This window comes from Anabas testudineus, chromosome 19 (genome assembly GCF_900324465.2).
Source record: "Anabas testudineus chromosome 19, fAnaTes1.2, whole genome shotgun sequence".
Taxonomy (NCBI): domain Eukaryota; kingdom Metazoa; phylum Chordata; class Actinopteri; order Anabantiformes; family Anabantidae; genus Anabas; species Anabas testudineus.
In genome coordinates, this window is record NC_046628.1 from 5,910,113 (window position 1) to 5,926,258 (window position 16,146).

General features: G+C 41.1%; 1 protein-coding gene across 1 annotated transcript in view; it reads right to left on the minus strand.

Moving 5' to 3' along the window:
- Nucleotides 1–1,086: 1,086 nt before the first annotated feature.
- shisa9a (shisa family member 9a) overlaps nt 1,087–16,146 on the minus strand; it is a 44,600-nt gene continuing 29,540 nt past the window's right edge. The window contains exon 4 of the mRNA XM_026350733.1: nt 1,087–9,048. Within this exon, the coding sequence (XP_026206518.1) occupies nt 8,084–9,048 (965 nt within the window). The 3' untranslated portion in view covers nt 1,087–8,083. The remainder of the gene's footprint in view (nt 9,049–16,146) is intronic.

The window sequence follows — 16,146 nt, forward strand, 5'->3', positions numbered from 1 at the left end:
AAAGAAAAAAGTACTGTAGTGTAAATTTGTTTTGGGAAAGATTTCAGTCCAGATATGAGGTCTACCTGCACTTTAACGTTACAATTCTTCAAGCATTATTTAAAACTGATCAGCACTCAAATATTGCTGAATGTGGTTGTGTATTTCTTTATAAACATATTTGACAAACAATCATTGTCCATGCAGATGCCTGTAATTGCTGCTTCACATTTAAAGGCACTCCATATTTAATGAGCTCACCGCTTTTAATTTGAAATAGCAGCAGTGGGTGATGTGGTGTTTGCATTAGCAGTAACTGCATACAGTTCAGTTACAGCTACACAGTGATATCATGGAAAGAAACTCCATGAAGGTGGGGGATAAGTGGCAGACCCCGCAACCAAAAATAAAACTACTGTATAGAGAGATAGTTGCTAAATATACAGAAATGTGAAGAGTGGCTATTGCTGCAATAGAATTCAGTCTTTAATTGCTTTCAGGATTGTGACTTTACTGTTGACCTGTCCACAGTGTACCTGTTTTTTTGCCCAGTGACATCTGGGATTGGCTCCAGCACCCCCGCAACCCTAAACAGGATAAGTGGTTTGGATAATGAATGGATGCATGGAAATTTAATGCCGGTCACATCTCGGTCACATGGCGCACATTGCCACCTGTCAAATGCTCACTGTGAAAAAAGAACAAAAATGCTGCTGCATTGAAAAAAAGAAAAAAAGATTTGGAATTTATTTTGAACTGACGTGTGTGTGTCAAACAGAAAGGAAGCTGCTGAGTGTGAACACTGCCCCAACTTCTACTTTGCTGCTAAATATAAACGTGTTTCCAAAGTTAGTCCGAGGTGTTCGAACAACATCTATTTAACATCAAATGATTTCTGGGAAGTAGAGAGCCGAGGGAATCAGCGAGGAGGAAAGTAGGAGGGGATATATGAAGACAAGAAGGAGGGGGAGTGAAGACAAGCAAAAGGACTGGGCAGTAACTCTTCCTGAGCATAAAAGGACATGAAACAAAGATAATAAAAAGAGACACCAAAGAAAGGAAGGAAAAGAGAGAAGCAGTTTTTTTTTTTACAGAAGTCATCTTTTATTGCCACGTAAGAAAGTTGTATATAGAACAATGGTGATATACTGTCAGATGGCAAATCAACAACAAAAGAAGAACAAAAAATATCCCTGTCATCCCTCCCCAAAGTAAGGAAAACAGACAGATTCATAGCAACACTATGGTAATATATCTCTTGGACAAAACATCTGCTATATCTCTTTTTCTAACAATATTTGTATAGTACCAAAATACAGCTTTTTCATAACTTAATTTCACAAATTATAAAGTCAGTAAACAGTAAAAGGACGATGGGGCATCACGGTGCATATTATAAGCTACTGTGCAAACAATAGTTGGAGATGGGCTCTAACATGGAAAATATGCTTTACTAGTCACACATAAATGCAGTGTTGGGGCCATATGTATCCATATACACATATGCATAAATACCACAAACTGGTCTGGACATCAAAAATAGAAAATTGGTTCTGATATAACTTTGTATGTAATGCATGATTAACACCAAAATGAGTTAATCAATGAATTATTCTATAAAAGGATATACTTGCTAATGGATAGTAGTCATATCGCAAATAGCTTATTGATTCTTCAAAGGTAATGGAAAATCCCTTGGCTCTGAACCATAGCAGAGGTCAACAACCATCCACTGTGATTGATACCCTTCTGGCAATGCTAACAGCAATTATATTTAATATAGCTTAAGGATAAAAATCATACATATAAAGCATAGGAGCAAACCCTTTAAGAACAGACGTTGAGCGTCACTGGGCAACAAACACTGTGTCTCCTCTGTGCATAAGTACAGACAGCTCCCGATTGGTGAAAACATTGCGTGTAAGGACTGATGCTATACAAAGTCGTAAACATAGCTGACGAGTAACCCTTTAATAATATAGTGATATACTGATTTTTTTTTTACCATACAGATGCTGCTCTTCATAGGCTGTGACATTTACAACGCTATCGAGTCCAGCAAACAGCAACAGGAAGTGACAGAAAAGAAAAATCATGGAGGAAAATCTGGTAAAAATTTAACTTGTGTTTGAGCCCTTTAGTGTCATTGCAATGCACTGTACATATTCCACCCTCTGAGCATGATAACACTGCTCTTACTGTTCTTTAATGAAAAAAAGTATACTGCATTTTACCACTAATGATAAAGGAACAAAGACTCTCTTCACTGCTTCCCCACCAAGACATGAATATTTACAGACAACTGCATTTTCCTGATTCAGACTGACACCAAGAAGGCCTTCATCTTCAACGAGGATGCTCAAAAATACACAATCCAGCAGGAACTGACGATTATAAGTCACCACGTTTTACAAACAACCAAATCCGTCTGGCGGAATCAGATGTGATCAGCTCGGATAGCTTGGGAGTCGGCATGTCTGTGTAGCAAAACTGCAGCAACATGAAAACACTGGACAGAGGCATTTTTTTCATCTGTGTGGATGTGTGTGAGCCGCCGACAGTCATCTCGGATTCACAGCTTTCCGAAAGCAGCTTTTAGCGCTCACGTGCCATGCAACCCCAATATTTAGCAGTATCAATAATCCAGAGCTTCCTCCCTATCAAGTGTTGACAAATGGTTCTTTTTTCTTTGTCAGCCACTGTGGACTGAATGCACCGCCAAAAGCTCTTCTCCAGATTTCTCTGCCGATTAAAGACAACAATAAAAACTCATAAAGCCCCCCCCCCCCCCCCCGGCCACTGGTCCCACCACAGCTCCTGTTCTATCTCTTATTTAATTTTTCTTGTAGATATTCCACTGTGTGCTGTCCCAGTGGCTGGAAGTGGTGCTGAAAAAGAAAGCTTGACTTTGCATCTTTGTATTAATAGATATCACCCTGGGCCAAACCAACGGAGAACAAGTTGGAGCCCAGTGCCCCTTTTCCATATACCATTCACAACTCTTCTAGCTGCTTTACCCTCTCTGGCACCTGCCTCTTTCTGTGTCTCAGTGAAGCATGTGTGGGCTGGTGGGAGTATAAGCTCTTGTAATACACAGTTTTGTATTTTGCTACTACTTGTCAATATGTATTTCGCGGGTGGGTAGGTGGGTGGGTTTGAAAGGTGTTTGCTTTCCAGCTTTCCCTCTCTCTTGTTTTGAGATGTTTCATTAAAATCTAAATCCCTCTCGCTCTGGTTCTTGTTTGCTTGTCTCGGTGCCCTTATTAATCTGACATGTTAGCACACTCTACCACAACACAACTCCCCGACTCAGTATTAGCTCAACAGTCATTCAGACCTTTCAGTACACAATACAGTAAGCGGTTTTGATGAGAGATGACTAATGTGGTGTTGTGGCTCAGGTGATGCAGGGATAAAATAGATTAGTGCAGAGACCCAGGTTCAAATTGTGTGTTTTGCAGGTGGGAAGCCAGTGAGGGAACACTGTTGACTAAAGAATCCTACTGGTTGGCAGGTCTTACTTTCTTCTGTTGTGCTCTTTCTGGTGATTTATTAAAAAATTTGAGCTTAAATGTACTGAAAATATTAAATCGGCAAACAAGACAGCATAATATTAGTTATTAATTCCAGGTCATGAGGTGTTAACACTACACAACTCCAGGTTTCATGTGCGACAGGCCTGATTTTTGCTTCTGCTGCTGTTGCTGATCAATGTACCAGTGAACCGCCGTACCCTCTACCATGGGTCTGATACCTATAATTAGGCCAATTGCACTTCCACTCTTCATTTGACTTCCATTCAGCCAGGAAGGAGAAAAAAGAAAAAAAAAAACCCCAGTAAAGACAAATCTTTAAGCTGTGGCAGGCGGCTCACCCACAGGGTAATCAGGATGTGGATGGCTTGGATCAATGAGTTCAAACTGAGTGGTCAAGCCTAAATTTGGATCTCATTTGGCAGTGTCATGTTTTGTGGTTGGTAGTTAATTAATCACTCTGAAATGTGAAAAAGGGAGGCAGACATTTCCAAGCAGTGCAATTGTCTCCCAAATAGCACAATCACCCCAAAATAAGAAAATGGAATAAGGAATAATTCACATTTACCTCTTTTACTTTTCACCTTGTAGGTTTTGGTCATTGTTATTTGCCACTAAATATACTACCATGAATTCAAACACTACATGTAGTAAATCTGAGAAGGACAACAACCTGATCTTTTTAATAAATAATGAACTGTTCGAGCCTGTAGACTATCTGTGTCCTTCTGTCTCCTGTTTGTTTTTTTGTCTGACTGACTTTATCTGATGAAAAAATGTCAGACATGACTCCTGAACTCACTCATCTGTGGCACTGACCCTATCAACTGTAACCCAGCCAGCGCAACCAATTTCCCTCTTTCTCCCAGGTTTATTTTGGCTGTTACGGTGAGGGATGAAGGTGTTTGTTTGCCAACCGTTTCCACTGTCCTGCCTGCTTACCAATTGTTCCAGTGACTGCTTTTGTAGAGCTGAATGGGCTTTAAGGATGGAGCAGTACAGGGTGGCAACAAGGGTTCATATTCCCACATTTCCGCCTTGCTGGATTAAGTCAATTGGGTCTGATAATGCACATCCTGAGTAAACATTGACCTGCTTCTCAACTGTGCCACAAACAAAATCACCAGCTGTCAAGAAAAGGGGAAAAAAAAGAACGACTAAATTTACGAAGGATTATCACAGGAAGCAAACTGGTTTATGGGATTGCAAACTCAATTTATATATGATTCACTTTGTTTGGTTTGTTTGTTTGAGTTCTGACTTCTTCAGAGACAATAATCATATGCCAAAGTTGGATTCACACACACACACACACACACACTCACATACGCACACACGCAAGTTATAAAGAGTGGTGTTCAAGAGGACACACAACGTTACAAAATTGCAAACTGTATTACATTTTTTGGCACACAGAATCAATCACTTATATTTTCCTGCTAGGACAAAACCAGTCATGCCTTTGAGAGGTGGGGGTGACTTATTATTCACTGTCTCATCATGATTGTACTCAACTTTCACAGAAAAAAAGAAACCGTCGTATATCTGCTCTGAACATTTTTCATTCAGCCATGGAAGGCGCAAAGAAGAAGAAAGGGGTGAAAAGAAAAGTGTAGAAGAAGAAAGCACAAAAAGAAAGAGATTAAGAGAGAAAGGCTATGTATATTTATATATATAAAAAGCATAATATCAGTTATCGCTACAAAGGGCCAAGGTCTGGAGTTTCACAGTCTTTCATGTACAACAGGCGCAGTAACAGTACTGACTGTCTCTCTGCTGCGATGACGCCGGCACTGTGGGAGCAGTAGGAAAGCAGAGTCCACCCTGTAACATGTGTGTGTGTGTGTGTGTGTGTGTGTGTGACACATTTTAATGCTTTGATTACTTCTTAAATCCACAGCCTCAATTTAGTCTCAGGTTTCCAGTCATGTGACCCTCAAGATATTCAAGAGTTTGACAGTATGAGGCAAAAATACGCCCTTCCAAAGACCCGCCCTCATCTTACGCGCAACTGGCTCAGTTGTATAATCGCTATTTTGTTTTAAAAACTCAAGTATTAGGCCCCCTTTTGGATCTCAGATCTAGAGTGCTTGCAGTCTGGAAATGCACTATATCTAAACTGAGTGGAGCACTGCTGGAGGTGGCAATAAAATGTGTCACAAAAATCCAATGTCTTGTTCTCTCATCATGTTCTCTTGTACTTACATGCTTTAAAAAGGACAACTAACACATTTTTTTTTTTTGCTTGTTCTCTGTCCACAAATGTTCTGACAATGTGTCTTTGTTAGTGTGATACTCTCAGAGCCAGCCATCCCCTGGTGCTCGAGTTCGATCAACACAAAATGTCTAAGACATAATAACGGTGCCAAATTTATCTCAAAACAAGCAATCAGATCACATGCTGCTCTCACTGTGTCCTGGGTGTAGATTTTTTATTTTAATGTGACTAGGAACAATCAGATCTCCTAAGATGCATCCTAATTGCAAGTGTAAAGAGGGTCTTATAGGTGGGGGCAACATTTCAGATAACAAAAATCAAAATGATAACTGTAGGTGCAGCTGCTAAAAAGTATCACACCATTACAAAACAAGCAAAATATGCTCATAGAAGCCCTTAGAACATTTGGCCTATTTGACAGACTTAAGGATTTATTTTTATGTTTGAGTCATATAACCCAGATAGTGTTTTTTTTTTTTTTCCACTGATAGTGATATTTTTTTAGCTAGAGCTTGAGTACAGTGAGTGATCTAATCAAGCCGGGTTTCGTGCGGCAGCGTATTCCATCGCCAATGAGAAAGTGGTATTTTTATCCCCATTATGCTCTCTATTCACAGTAGTTTCTTGCTTTTGTCTAATTATAGAGAGGTAGAACATACACATTCGGCAAACTCTGTGCAAAAATGCAGAGACGCCAATGCTCACGTTCTTTCCACCTTAATATTTCAGGCATATAGTTGCCCATATATATATATTATGTGTGCTGTTATACTGATACATACAAAAAAACATCTCTTTTAATAAAATAAGTCAGTCTATCCATTTTTAGTATGGCCCTTCCTAGCCACTCCTACAATAAATCAGCTTTACTCTTGCATCTCTTTTTAAGGAACAGTTCAGCGTTTTGTTGCCTGACAGCCTCACTTTGTCAATAAAACTGTGTTACTGTGCACAAAAGAAAAGAAAGACTCCATTTCATGCTTAGATTTTATTATTTGGAGGTGTCTGTAGCTTTTTATTTTTCTACTGGACAGAACCAAGCTACAGTGGCTGTTTCTCTCTGACTTTGTGCTAAGCTAGGCTAATGGACTGCCCTCTGTCGCTTCATATTTAATTAAAGTAGTTATGTATCCCAAATTGTTACTGACTTAGCTGCCATTCCTAAAATGATTTCTTTCTGGGGTATAATAACACAGTCTTAGAATGTGGTTTCTCTAAATTGACAAACACTGAACTAATTGTTTAATTCAAACAGTCTAATGCAAAGAAAATATCACAAAGTTAACAAAAAATATCAGCCACCTGGAATTGTTGTCCTTTTTTAAAAACCCTTATCAGTCAGACCGTCATGTGTGCTAGATCTACAGTATATATTTGTTTATGTGTGTGAAAACGTGTCTGCATGTGCATATTTCGGAATGCTTCTGTGCATTTGAGTGTGTATGTATATGAGAATGACGCTCCGAGCAGCCGCTGCTAGCTGCAGCATCGTCCAGATGCTCCCTTCCTGCCTCCTCATCCCTCCTCTGGGCCAGCTGTCACCACACAGACGGGATCACAACAGAACAATGCCAGTGCTGCAGCCTCCGTTCGCTGTGCTGGAGCCTTGTGGAAAGGGGGCAACCTTCAGCTGCAGAGCTTATGAAGGCGCTTCTGAATAGCCACAGTACAAAGCCCTGCATGTCTGCAGTCCAAAGCCCAGTGCCCTCATCACGTGTGTCTGTTTCAAAGCCCTCAGGTGATTTGGGGGTGAATCACAAAGCAGTGTTATTTCTTCCAAACCATACAATGCTTTGTTGGGCAGATGAGTAGAAGTTGTTGTGAGGTTTGTGGCTAAAGTTGCTGTGTTTCGCCATTCCCACAATGCTTCAGTGCTCTACACTTGATCCGTTATATTGCTTCTGAGGTTTGATTCATACAGTAAAGCCAATCAGCAGTTTCTCACTTTGCCGTCGGTGTGTAGTTGCACTGTAATGCTCAGATATTATTATCATTAAGAGTAGATATTAGCTGTGAGACAACACCCTAATATCACCACACAACCACCCTTGGTCTGTGGGCTCTTTGCTGTTATGGTTACAAATGCCAACTTGGAGGCGAACCTCTTGACAACAAAAGTCCATTCAGTGATTTGATTGGTGAACTCTCTGATTGTAAAACAAGGACCACTAAGACAGTGTCACTGTCCCACGACAATCACCAGTATACCCACGAGCCTCAGCTTCTTCACACAGACACATACACAGATCTGCACCTTTGACCACCCCAGTAGTTGGTGTATCCACTCACAGATTACTTGTGCCACCACTCCACATGCATCCTTTTCCTCTCTTTTTCTCCCTGTTCTGCTCTCTCACACAGTCACCTCTGTCTTGCTGTTGGTCACAAAGTAGGGCTGTGTTGGGAGGAAGTGTTGACTGTGGCTGTGGCCTCTGGTGCTGTGGAGCTGGTTCGGCTCCAGCACGGTACACTGAGGCCTCTTGTGCCCGTAGGTCTTCCTCCGGCCCACCGTCTCAGTTGCGATTGTGTTGGAACTGTATGCTATTGGGCGGCCCATTGTAGCCGAGCGGGCCCCAATGGCAGTCTCAGCAGCCCTGGAGATGCCCAGGGATGTGCCACCTGGCATGGTCCCCACCATGTGAGCCAGGGAGGTAGCCCCGAGTCCTGGTGGCTTGCTACTGTGGCTGTGAGCATGAGTGTGAGAGCTATGAGAACTGTAAGAGCTGTGGACAGCATGGCCATGGCTGACTTTGAGTTTCTGGCCGTTTGGCTTGAGTCCCCCTCCTCCTCCTCCAACAGCTATGTGCCGTTCTGTTGGCAGGGTTGAGACAGAGGAGATGCTGGGCATCTCCGTGACATAGGTGGCTACTGGTTCTGGTGTCAGTGGACCCAGGGAAGTCATTGGGGTCATGGAGCTCATTGGGGTCATGGAGGTCATTGGAGTCATGGAGACCATTGGGGTGAGGGAGGTCATTGGGGTGAGGGAGGTCATTGGGGTGAGGGAAGTCATTGGGGTAAGGGACGTCATTGGGGTGAGGGAAGTCATTGGGGTAAGGGAAGTCATTGGGGTGAGGGAAGTCATGGGTGTCATAGATGTCATGGGGGTCATCGACGTCATCTGGGTGATGGTGGGGTTCATTGGATTGGAGGTCATGGGGTTCGAAGCCATGGGATTGGTAGTCATTGAGGGATTGATTGACGACATGTTTCCCATAGTGGGTCTCGAGTTGCCCATTGGCTGGAGAGGAAGTCCACCTTTCGTTGGCAGTTCCACCATCAGCCGACGCTTGTTGTAGATTTCACCATTGTATTTAGCAGCTGAAAGAAGAGAAAGAGACAAACAGGGACCTAAATTAAATGGTAGGTTGACATAAAAAGCTTCTAAAACAAGTACTTTTAGAAATTAAAATTTTTTCTTTTGGCTGTTTGCTCTCTTTAGTTCATCACTTGTGAAAAATCAGTATCCTTAGCTTATCTGTTTTTTCTACTGTGGAACACAAAGAAATAAAACACCTTCACAGAATGACTTGAAAAATAAAACTTTCTGCAGTGTGCAGAAACCAAGGCATGCACATGTGACACAAGAAAACACCCAGGCAGGAGTTAGGATAAAAAACACCCTATCCCTTTTACTCCCACAATCTCAAAAGGTTGTACTGTATAACAAACCCTGTATACTTTTACTTTGTTAGTCAGCTTCCCCTCACAAAACTGACCAACCAGGGTGTCAGGGCTACTGTAAACGCCTGCATATAAATGGCCTGTTCTGCCACCGGAGGAGTGAAATCAAAAGGAAAGCCCAGAATGTCTCCTCCACCTCGCCTCTTCCTCTCTTTCAAAGCCAAGAAAACATCTAATTTCTGTGTGGTGGGAAGGTGTTCACTATGATAAAAAGAGGAAATCTGGGAGAAAGATGTGAGGCCATTGCCATGTGGTGTGGTGGTCGTCATTCCAAATACTCCTTTTGACATATAAGATAGTAAAGAGACGACTGTAAGAAGACTTGGAGTATTGCCTGTTCTGCAGTATGGCGTAAAGGGTAATGTAATTTCTGTGCAGTATTTGGCATCTTTGAAACGGACAGAAAAACCACTACAACGTGCACTGCAGTTGTCAAAAGATGTTCTCTGTATGTTATGGTACATGCAAAAAGTTGAAAAGTGCAGTAGCTTCTTCGGCAAACAAGCTGTTATTCTCATTCTAGCTAAATGATCTTGTTGATTACTTGTAGCTTGCTTGGTCTGAGCTAACTGTGTCCGGCCAAATGCATGACTGACTGGTACACGCAGTATATTCTGTTCCTATCCAGACAGTAAATGGTAGCAGAGAACTAGACACAACTCTCCTGTCCACTATTTTACAACACAACCCAGGATTAAGGGATTACTCTACTAGATATGCAGTACTTGACATTTTATAGTGAGACAGGAAAGCAGCACGATAACTTTGCATGAAAAGGCGTTACATAATATAATTTTAAGGGATAAAGAGTATGACTGTATGTACTGTATAAATGAAAAATGCATGCTCACGCTGTACAAAGTCACACAAAACAGACTGTATGCATGCACAAACGCATCACCATATCTTCTGCAAAACGGTGTGTGTGTGTGTGTGTGTGTTTAGTCTTGGAGCAGTCAGATTTAATGCATCACATCTAGTCCCCCCTCTGTCTGTCACCAAGCATCTTATCACTGCGAAATGTAACCTTTTTCCCTCGCCAGATTCATGTTCACAGTCATTACTCTTTAGCCCTTGTTGCTGCCACGTCCTTGAATATAAAGTTAACACACTCGGTGAGTTTGCTTTGCCACTGTAACTATAAATCTAGTTTATTGCTCTATGATCAGGGAGAAAAGTGAGAGAGTGGCCCTGTGGAGGAGTAGCGGAGGGGGCTGTGGATGAGGAGGTAGGGGTGGAGGGAGAGCAGCGTGTCACCTGAGTCCCCCGCTAGACCGCCCCTGGGGATCAAACTTGCTCGGGCGACAGGTGAATCAATCCGGTGGCAGTCAGCTCAACGGTGCACACATCCAGCAGCATACGTGAGTGGAAATGGAAAACACTGCTGTTACACAGTGTGAGCTCTGCATGCCTCTGCCTGAGAGTGGCCAGCATCCCACAGAGACTAACACACATTATGCATCAGGAGAAAAATCAAGCACTGCTTCTAAGAAGCCCCTCAGCACCAACACCATAAAGATTTCATTGGTGTTAGACCAGTATGTCAATTTGCTTTTTATTAGCTGTCAAGTTGTCATGGTGATGTAGGGCTTATTCATTTCCCTTCCTAAAACCTTTAAAATGTGTCTTTAATTTTACAATATGTTTTTACAAATCCAAAGACCTAATTAATTCCTGAGATTTCTTAGTATGTACTATTAGTGGGTGGATCTCTGTGTCACCGTGCTGCCATGCTACCTACAAACATCCATTAGTCTGGGTTTCAGTAGAGAGTTGAATTGTCTTATGCTGATGAGAATGCTGTTTGTGAGGATTTCTCACTTTTGAAAAGTAAACTCTTTACAACTAAAGAGTTGTATTATTTGGCAGGAAAATGGTCAAATATAGAGATTTTCAATGCTGGCACAGGATGTGAGATGTAATCTGAACCTGCTCCCTGCAGTAGATCAGCTACTATCTCCACTGTGCAAACACAGTAATGCCAGGAAGAGAGAACTATTGCCAATTGTAGCACATAAAACGGGCTATTAGAGATCAGTGCAAACTGCAATCTGTGCTCTGGTATAAAATGCTAGAGAATATGACATCTCATTGTCATGAATGTTTTAGCCACCCAAGCAGGGTGGCTTTGCCATTGGAATGAAATTGTTGGTCTCTCTGGTGATATAACCATTTTTTGGTCGCCATTATAAAATGATGTTTTGGTAAAAAGCTAATATATCTGATATCTTTTGCCTGTGTTGCACTAAATCAACAGAAAAAAGGCAGAAAATCTCTTCCCGTGTGAAGTATTTCTGAAACTAATTTGTATGTAAAGAGGATTATAGAAGATTATATCACAAATGAGGTTGTGGGAATACAGTGGCAAAAAAAAAAAAGTATGTGAACCTTTTGGAATTTTGTGGTTTTCTGCATTAATTTGTCATAAAATGTGATCTGATCATCATCTGAGTCAAGAGTATTAAGACATATAATGTGCCTAAAATAGGGACACAAAAAAACTTAGGTGTTTTATGTATTTGTTAAACACAACCATGTAAATCTCACAGTGTTAGTTAACAAAGTATGTGAAGGTTTCACATTCGTTTTTCCACTAGCACTATGACGTTTTCATGGTTGGTCTCAATAAAGACATGAAATATCAGAATTGTGTTTTGTGTTGTAACTTTAGACACATTGTATTTGTTAATTATCTTGACTTAGATGAAGATCAGATCACATTTATGACAAATGAATGCAGAAAACCATGAAATTGCGAATGGTGAAGGTTCAAATACTGTTTCTTGCCACTGTACATAGTTATAAGCTACATGTTTTCAAAACACATTTTTAATAGAAATCTTTTCTTAAGTCCTGCATACAAAAACCCATGCAATAAATGCTGGAGGCAGGGTGTGTGGAAACTGAAAGTCTGTTGGAAGATGCAGAACGGGAGCAAGTGGGATAAAACAGAAATCTATAAAAATCAAAAACTAAGCAGTTCAAACCCCAATTACTGCAGATTTACCTCGCAGGCCATCCATGGAGAAAAGGAAAAAACATATTAACAGGCATGTGAGAGTATGGATTTCTAGCAGTTGTTAGATGTGGCAGAGTAGATTTGCCTCAGACATGGGACTAATTGATCCTTTGTACTTGTTGAAGTACGCATCCTCCTCTGGGCTCGGTTACAAGTCTGCATCCAGGGACCTTCGTTAGTTGGTTTTTGCCTTGGTTGCAGATAGAATTCAATAAAGTGACCTTATATAGAAGCACATGGGGGATAGTGGGGATATTGACTGACAGAAGTGTGGCTTATCAGCTTGATGGCAGACCATTGGGAAAGTGGCAGAGACAATTAAAGAAAAGTTTAAAAAAGGCAGCCAGTGGATGTTGAGGAAATGGTTTTGATCTTAGACTTAGTTCTACTCCTCCTGGGGTCAACAGGCAGTGAAAACACCACACTGTGTAGGAGAGAAGAACGAAAGAAAAGCAGAGCGTATTTAAGTTGCTCAAGATTAGCGGAGCTCACGTAAAGGTGACCTAAAATAAATAAATAAATAAGTAAATCACCGCTGGCATTTTAGATTTCGTTTGCTGTTATTTATTCCCTCTCCCTCTGCTTCTCTCGCTCTGACTCCACACACACATTTTTCACAGCTCATCTTCTGTGACGTCCCCATCATTGAACTCATAGTAATGGCATCTTGCCTCCTGGATTCCCAGGCTCCTTTGCTCTATCTATGAGCAGGTTTCCAATCATTTCATAGGTGCCTCTTTGAATACCACTTGTGGAATTGAAATCTGTCAGTCAAGGGTGAGCCTGAGAGGGGGAGGAGGGGGCCTTCCTTCAATTACAGAAGTGGAATCAAATATGAGCCGCTATAAGGGAGGATCGAGATTAGCTGCCACTGATTCTTTAAGGGGGCATGTGTAGTGTGATGAATTGAAGGAGATAGTGAAGAGGAGCCGGTCTGCGAGAGAGAGGTAGACAAAAGAAGCAAAAAGAAAAGCAGAGGAGAATGCATGAGGTGGATGTTATAAGGAAGAAGATGACAGAGAAACAGCCAAGACATTAAAGGTTAGAGGACCGAACACGAAGGGGAAGAATGATCTAGATGAAGGAAATGAGAGGGTAGTTTTAGATATTAAAGAGAAAAAAGGAGTACGTGTGCTCAAAAGGAGCTCAAGACAATAAGAGGAAGATACTGACAGATAAACCATGCTTAAAGGTTAAAATGTAAGTGCTGCATTGTTGCCTGGACTGAAATCAGTCTTTGCAAAGACAGCTGTGTGCAGACCCAACTGTGCAAGGGGTTTGAAACTGTCACTGTCACTAACATTAAAACAACAGATTGAGAATTTTAAACAGCTAAGATGAGCACGCTCTTCTACCTATAATATTACATTTCTTAGAGTCAATTTCAGAGAAGACTTTTTTTTTTTTAAACTCCACTACGTGTCAATAGATTCACTCATGGTTTTAGTCCACTAAACTCTACTATGAAACATAACCGGCACTTATTTAGCTAGATGGTCTTCGTGAAGTTTTCAGACAGAAAATAACAGAGAAGTGTGTGTGTGGGAGTTTACAGCTTTTGCAGCATCCAAAGTGGAAAAGCATTCATTTGAAAGCACGTTACAGTTCTTCTAAAAAGAAGTGTCATTTACTGCCCGTCATAAAAACAGAAGTCACTCTGTTTGTTCTGGGATAAGTAGGAAAAAATAGAAAACATTCAATAGCTGGGTTCAACTGTGGTTTGATTGTTATTAACAACGTCTCTGAAACAGATGAAGATCATTTCAAGTTATATCTGTGGCTGATAAAAGTTTACTGAATGAGTTTGATTTGTTGAGTGTTGGATTTACAAAACAGGGTTGGGCTCATTTTGCATTTCCTCCATCCCTAATTGTTGCTTCATTTGAACGTCTGACTCTCACTGTACAGCATGATGCATGCACACACTGTTTTGACTTCAACTCATCTCATAACGCAGCTTATACATGGATTTACATCTTTACGTTGAAGCTATTTTCAACCCTGCTCCCTAAAGATGTTTCAAAGTTTCTATGCAATCAAACTGTAAACACAATTATGTTTTAGTAGCACACATAATCATATTATACTCATGTTCTGATTAGTGCTGTCGGTTCGTTAAATTATCTAATCACACTCACAGACTATGATGAATCACTCACTAGCATCTCTGCTCACAACAGCAAAAATGGGCTTCGCTCAGAGATCGTCGTGCGAACCGGTCGTGTTTCTGTGGAGGGACATTTCATCACTGCAACGTGTGCACAACTTGTTTTTGTTGTTTTTTTTTCCAAACCTCCACCTAGAAGCTTTTCATGAAGAAACTTAGAGCTCAGTCTCGCCAATAATCCTAATATCTGCATTTGACATGCTCTTATCATACTACCAGGTCCTTGTCTACTCAAAACCACGTGCTGTAAGAGTTTAAACACATAAACCTGCAAAACAAACAAAAATTAATAAAGCTAAAGTCACAAAACTGGGTAGTTTGGCGCAAAAGAAAATGTAGATTGGATACTAGGCAGGAAAAAAATCTGCTGTCTGGTTAGATGTTATTCATATGTTCAGTGTTTTGCTGTTTATTTCCTACGTTTTTCCAAAATTCCACCCTGAATCTATTTATTGGTGCAGTGAGATGAAAGAAAAGCAGTCGCCTGTCATCAGAGAGTGATGATAGCCGACTGATTGTCAAGTTGAGTAACAGTGGAGTAGGGTTCCTGTCTAACGGATGTATTACACTCTGATCTATTGAAGCTTCTGTCAGTAGAGGAATTGACATCTCTGCCTCTCAATCTCCTTCTCTTGTTGTTGACTGTTGGTTTAGATAAATCCACAATTTCCTACGATCAAGCACAGCTGCGTTGAAAATAACTTTGCCGTTGTTAGATGTCTATATTGGTGCCAGTTGTCTGGGAATTATAAAAATACACCGCTAAAAATGACGATGCCTGGGTCCAGCACATGACAGTGTTGATCACCATTTACATTCGTGTTTTCCTTTAAGCTCAACCACGATGTGTCCACGTATCATTTATTATTATTCTCCCGTTCCTCTGGTTTCAATGGTGCTGCTGGTTATGTAAACCTCTACTGCAATTACACAACACCTTCTTGCTTCCGGGGCACAGAGCAGTACTCAGCATAAACAAACAAGATAATCTATTACACTCTCTTACTCTGTTACTTACATGTGTGCGGATGAGTCAGAGCGCTGCACATGCAACACAGAGGAAGTTCACACCTACGTTTGTCATCTGAATCTAATCTTTTACTGTGCGCTGTTTGGCACGCAGCAGAAGGTTTTGCAAAGACAGGCCGTGTCTGGTTACTCTACTAATAAAGGGCACAAATGCAGACAAATGGCATCTTGCAGGTGTTTCCACAGATATTGTGATGTGTTTGTAGAAGCGGGGCTGAATTCTGAGTCAAGCGAAGGCCGACTACTGTACCAGAGCGAGTGAAAAATGCACAAGTCAATCTCAAATTAATCTGGGTTATGAAATAGTGATGCCACTGCCAAATTCAAATACGCTGCACTGGCAGCTGTCAGACTGGTATAGTTTAGGGACTGTGTGTAAACTCATCAGGATGTAATTTATCTTTGTTTTTGTAACAACCAATGCAAAATACATCAAAATAGCTAAGTGACACAAAAAGCTTTTTCCCCTCCTCTTTAGGAAACTTTAGTAAAAAGCAAGTGATGAATAAATCACAAGGCC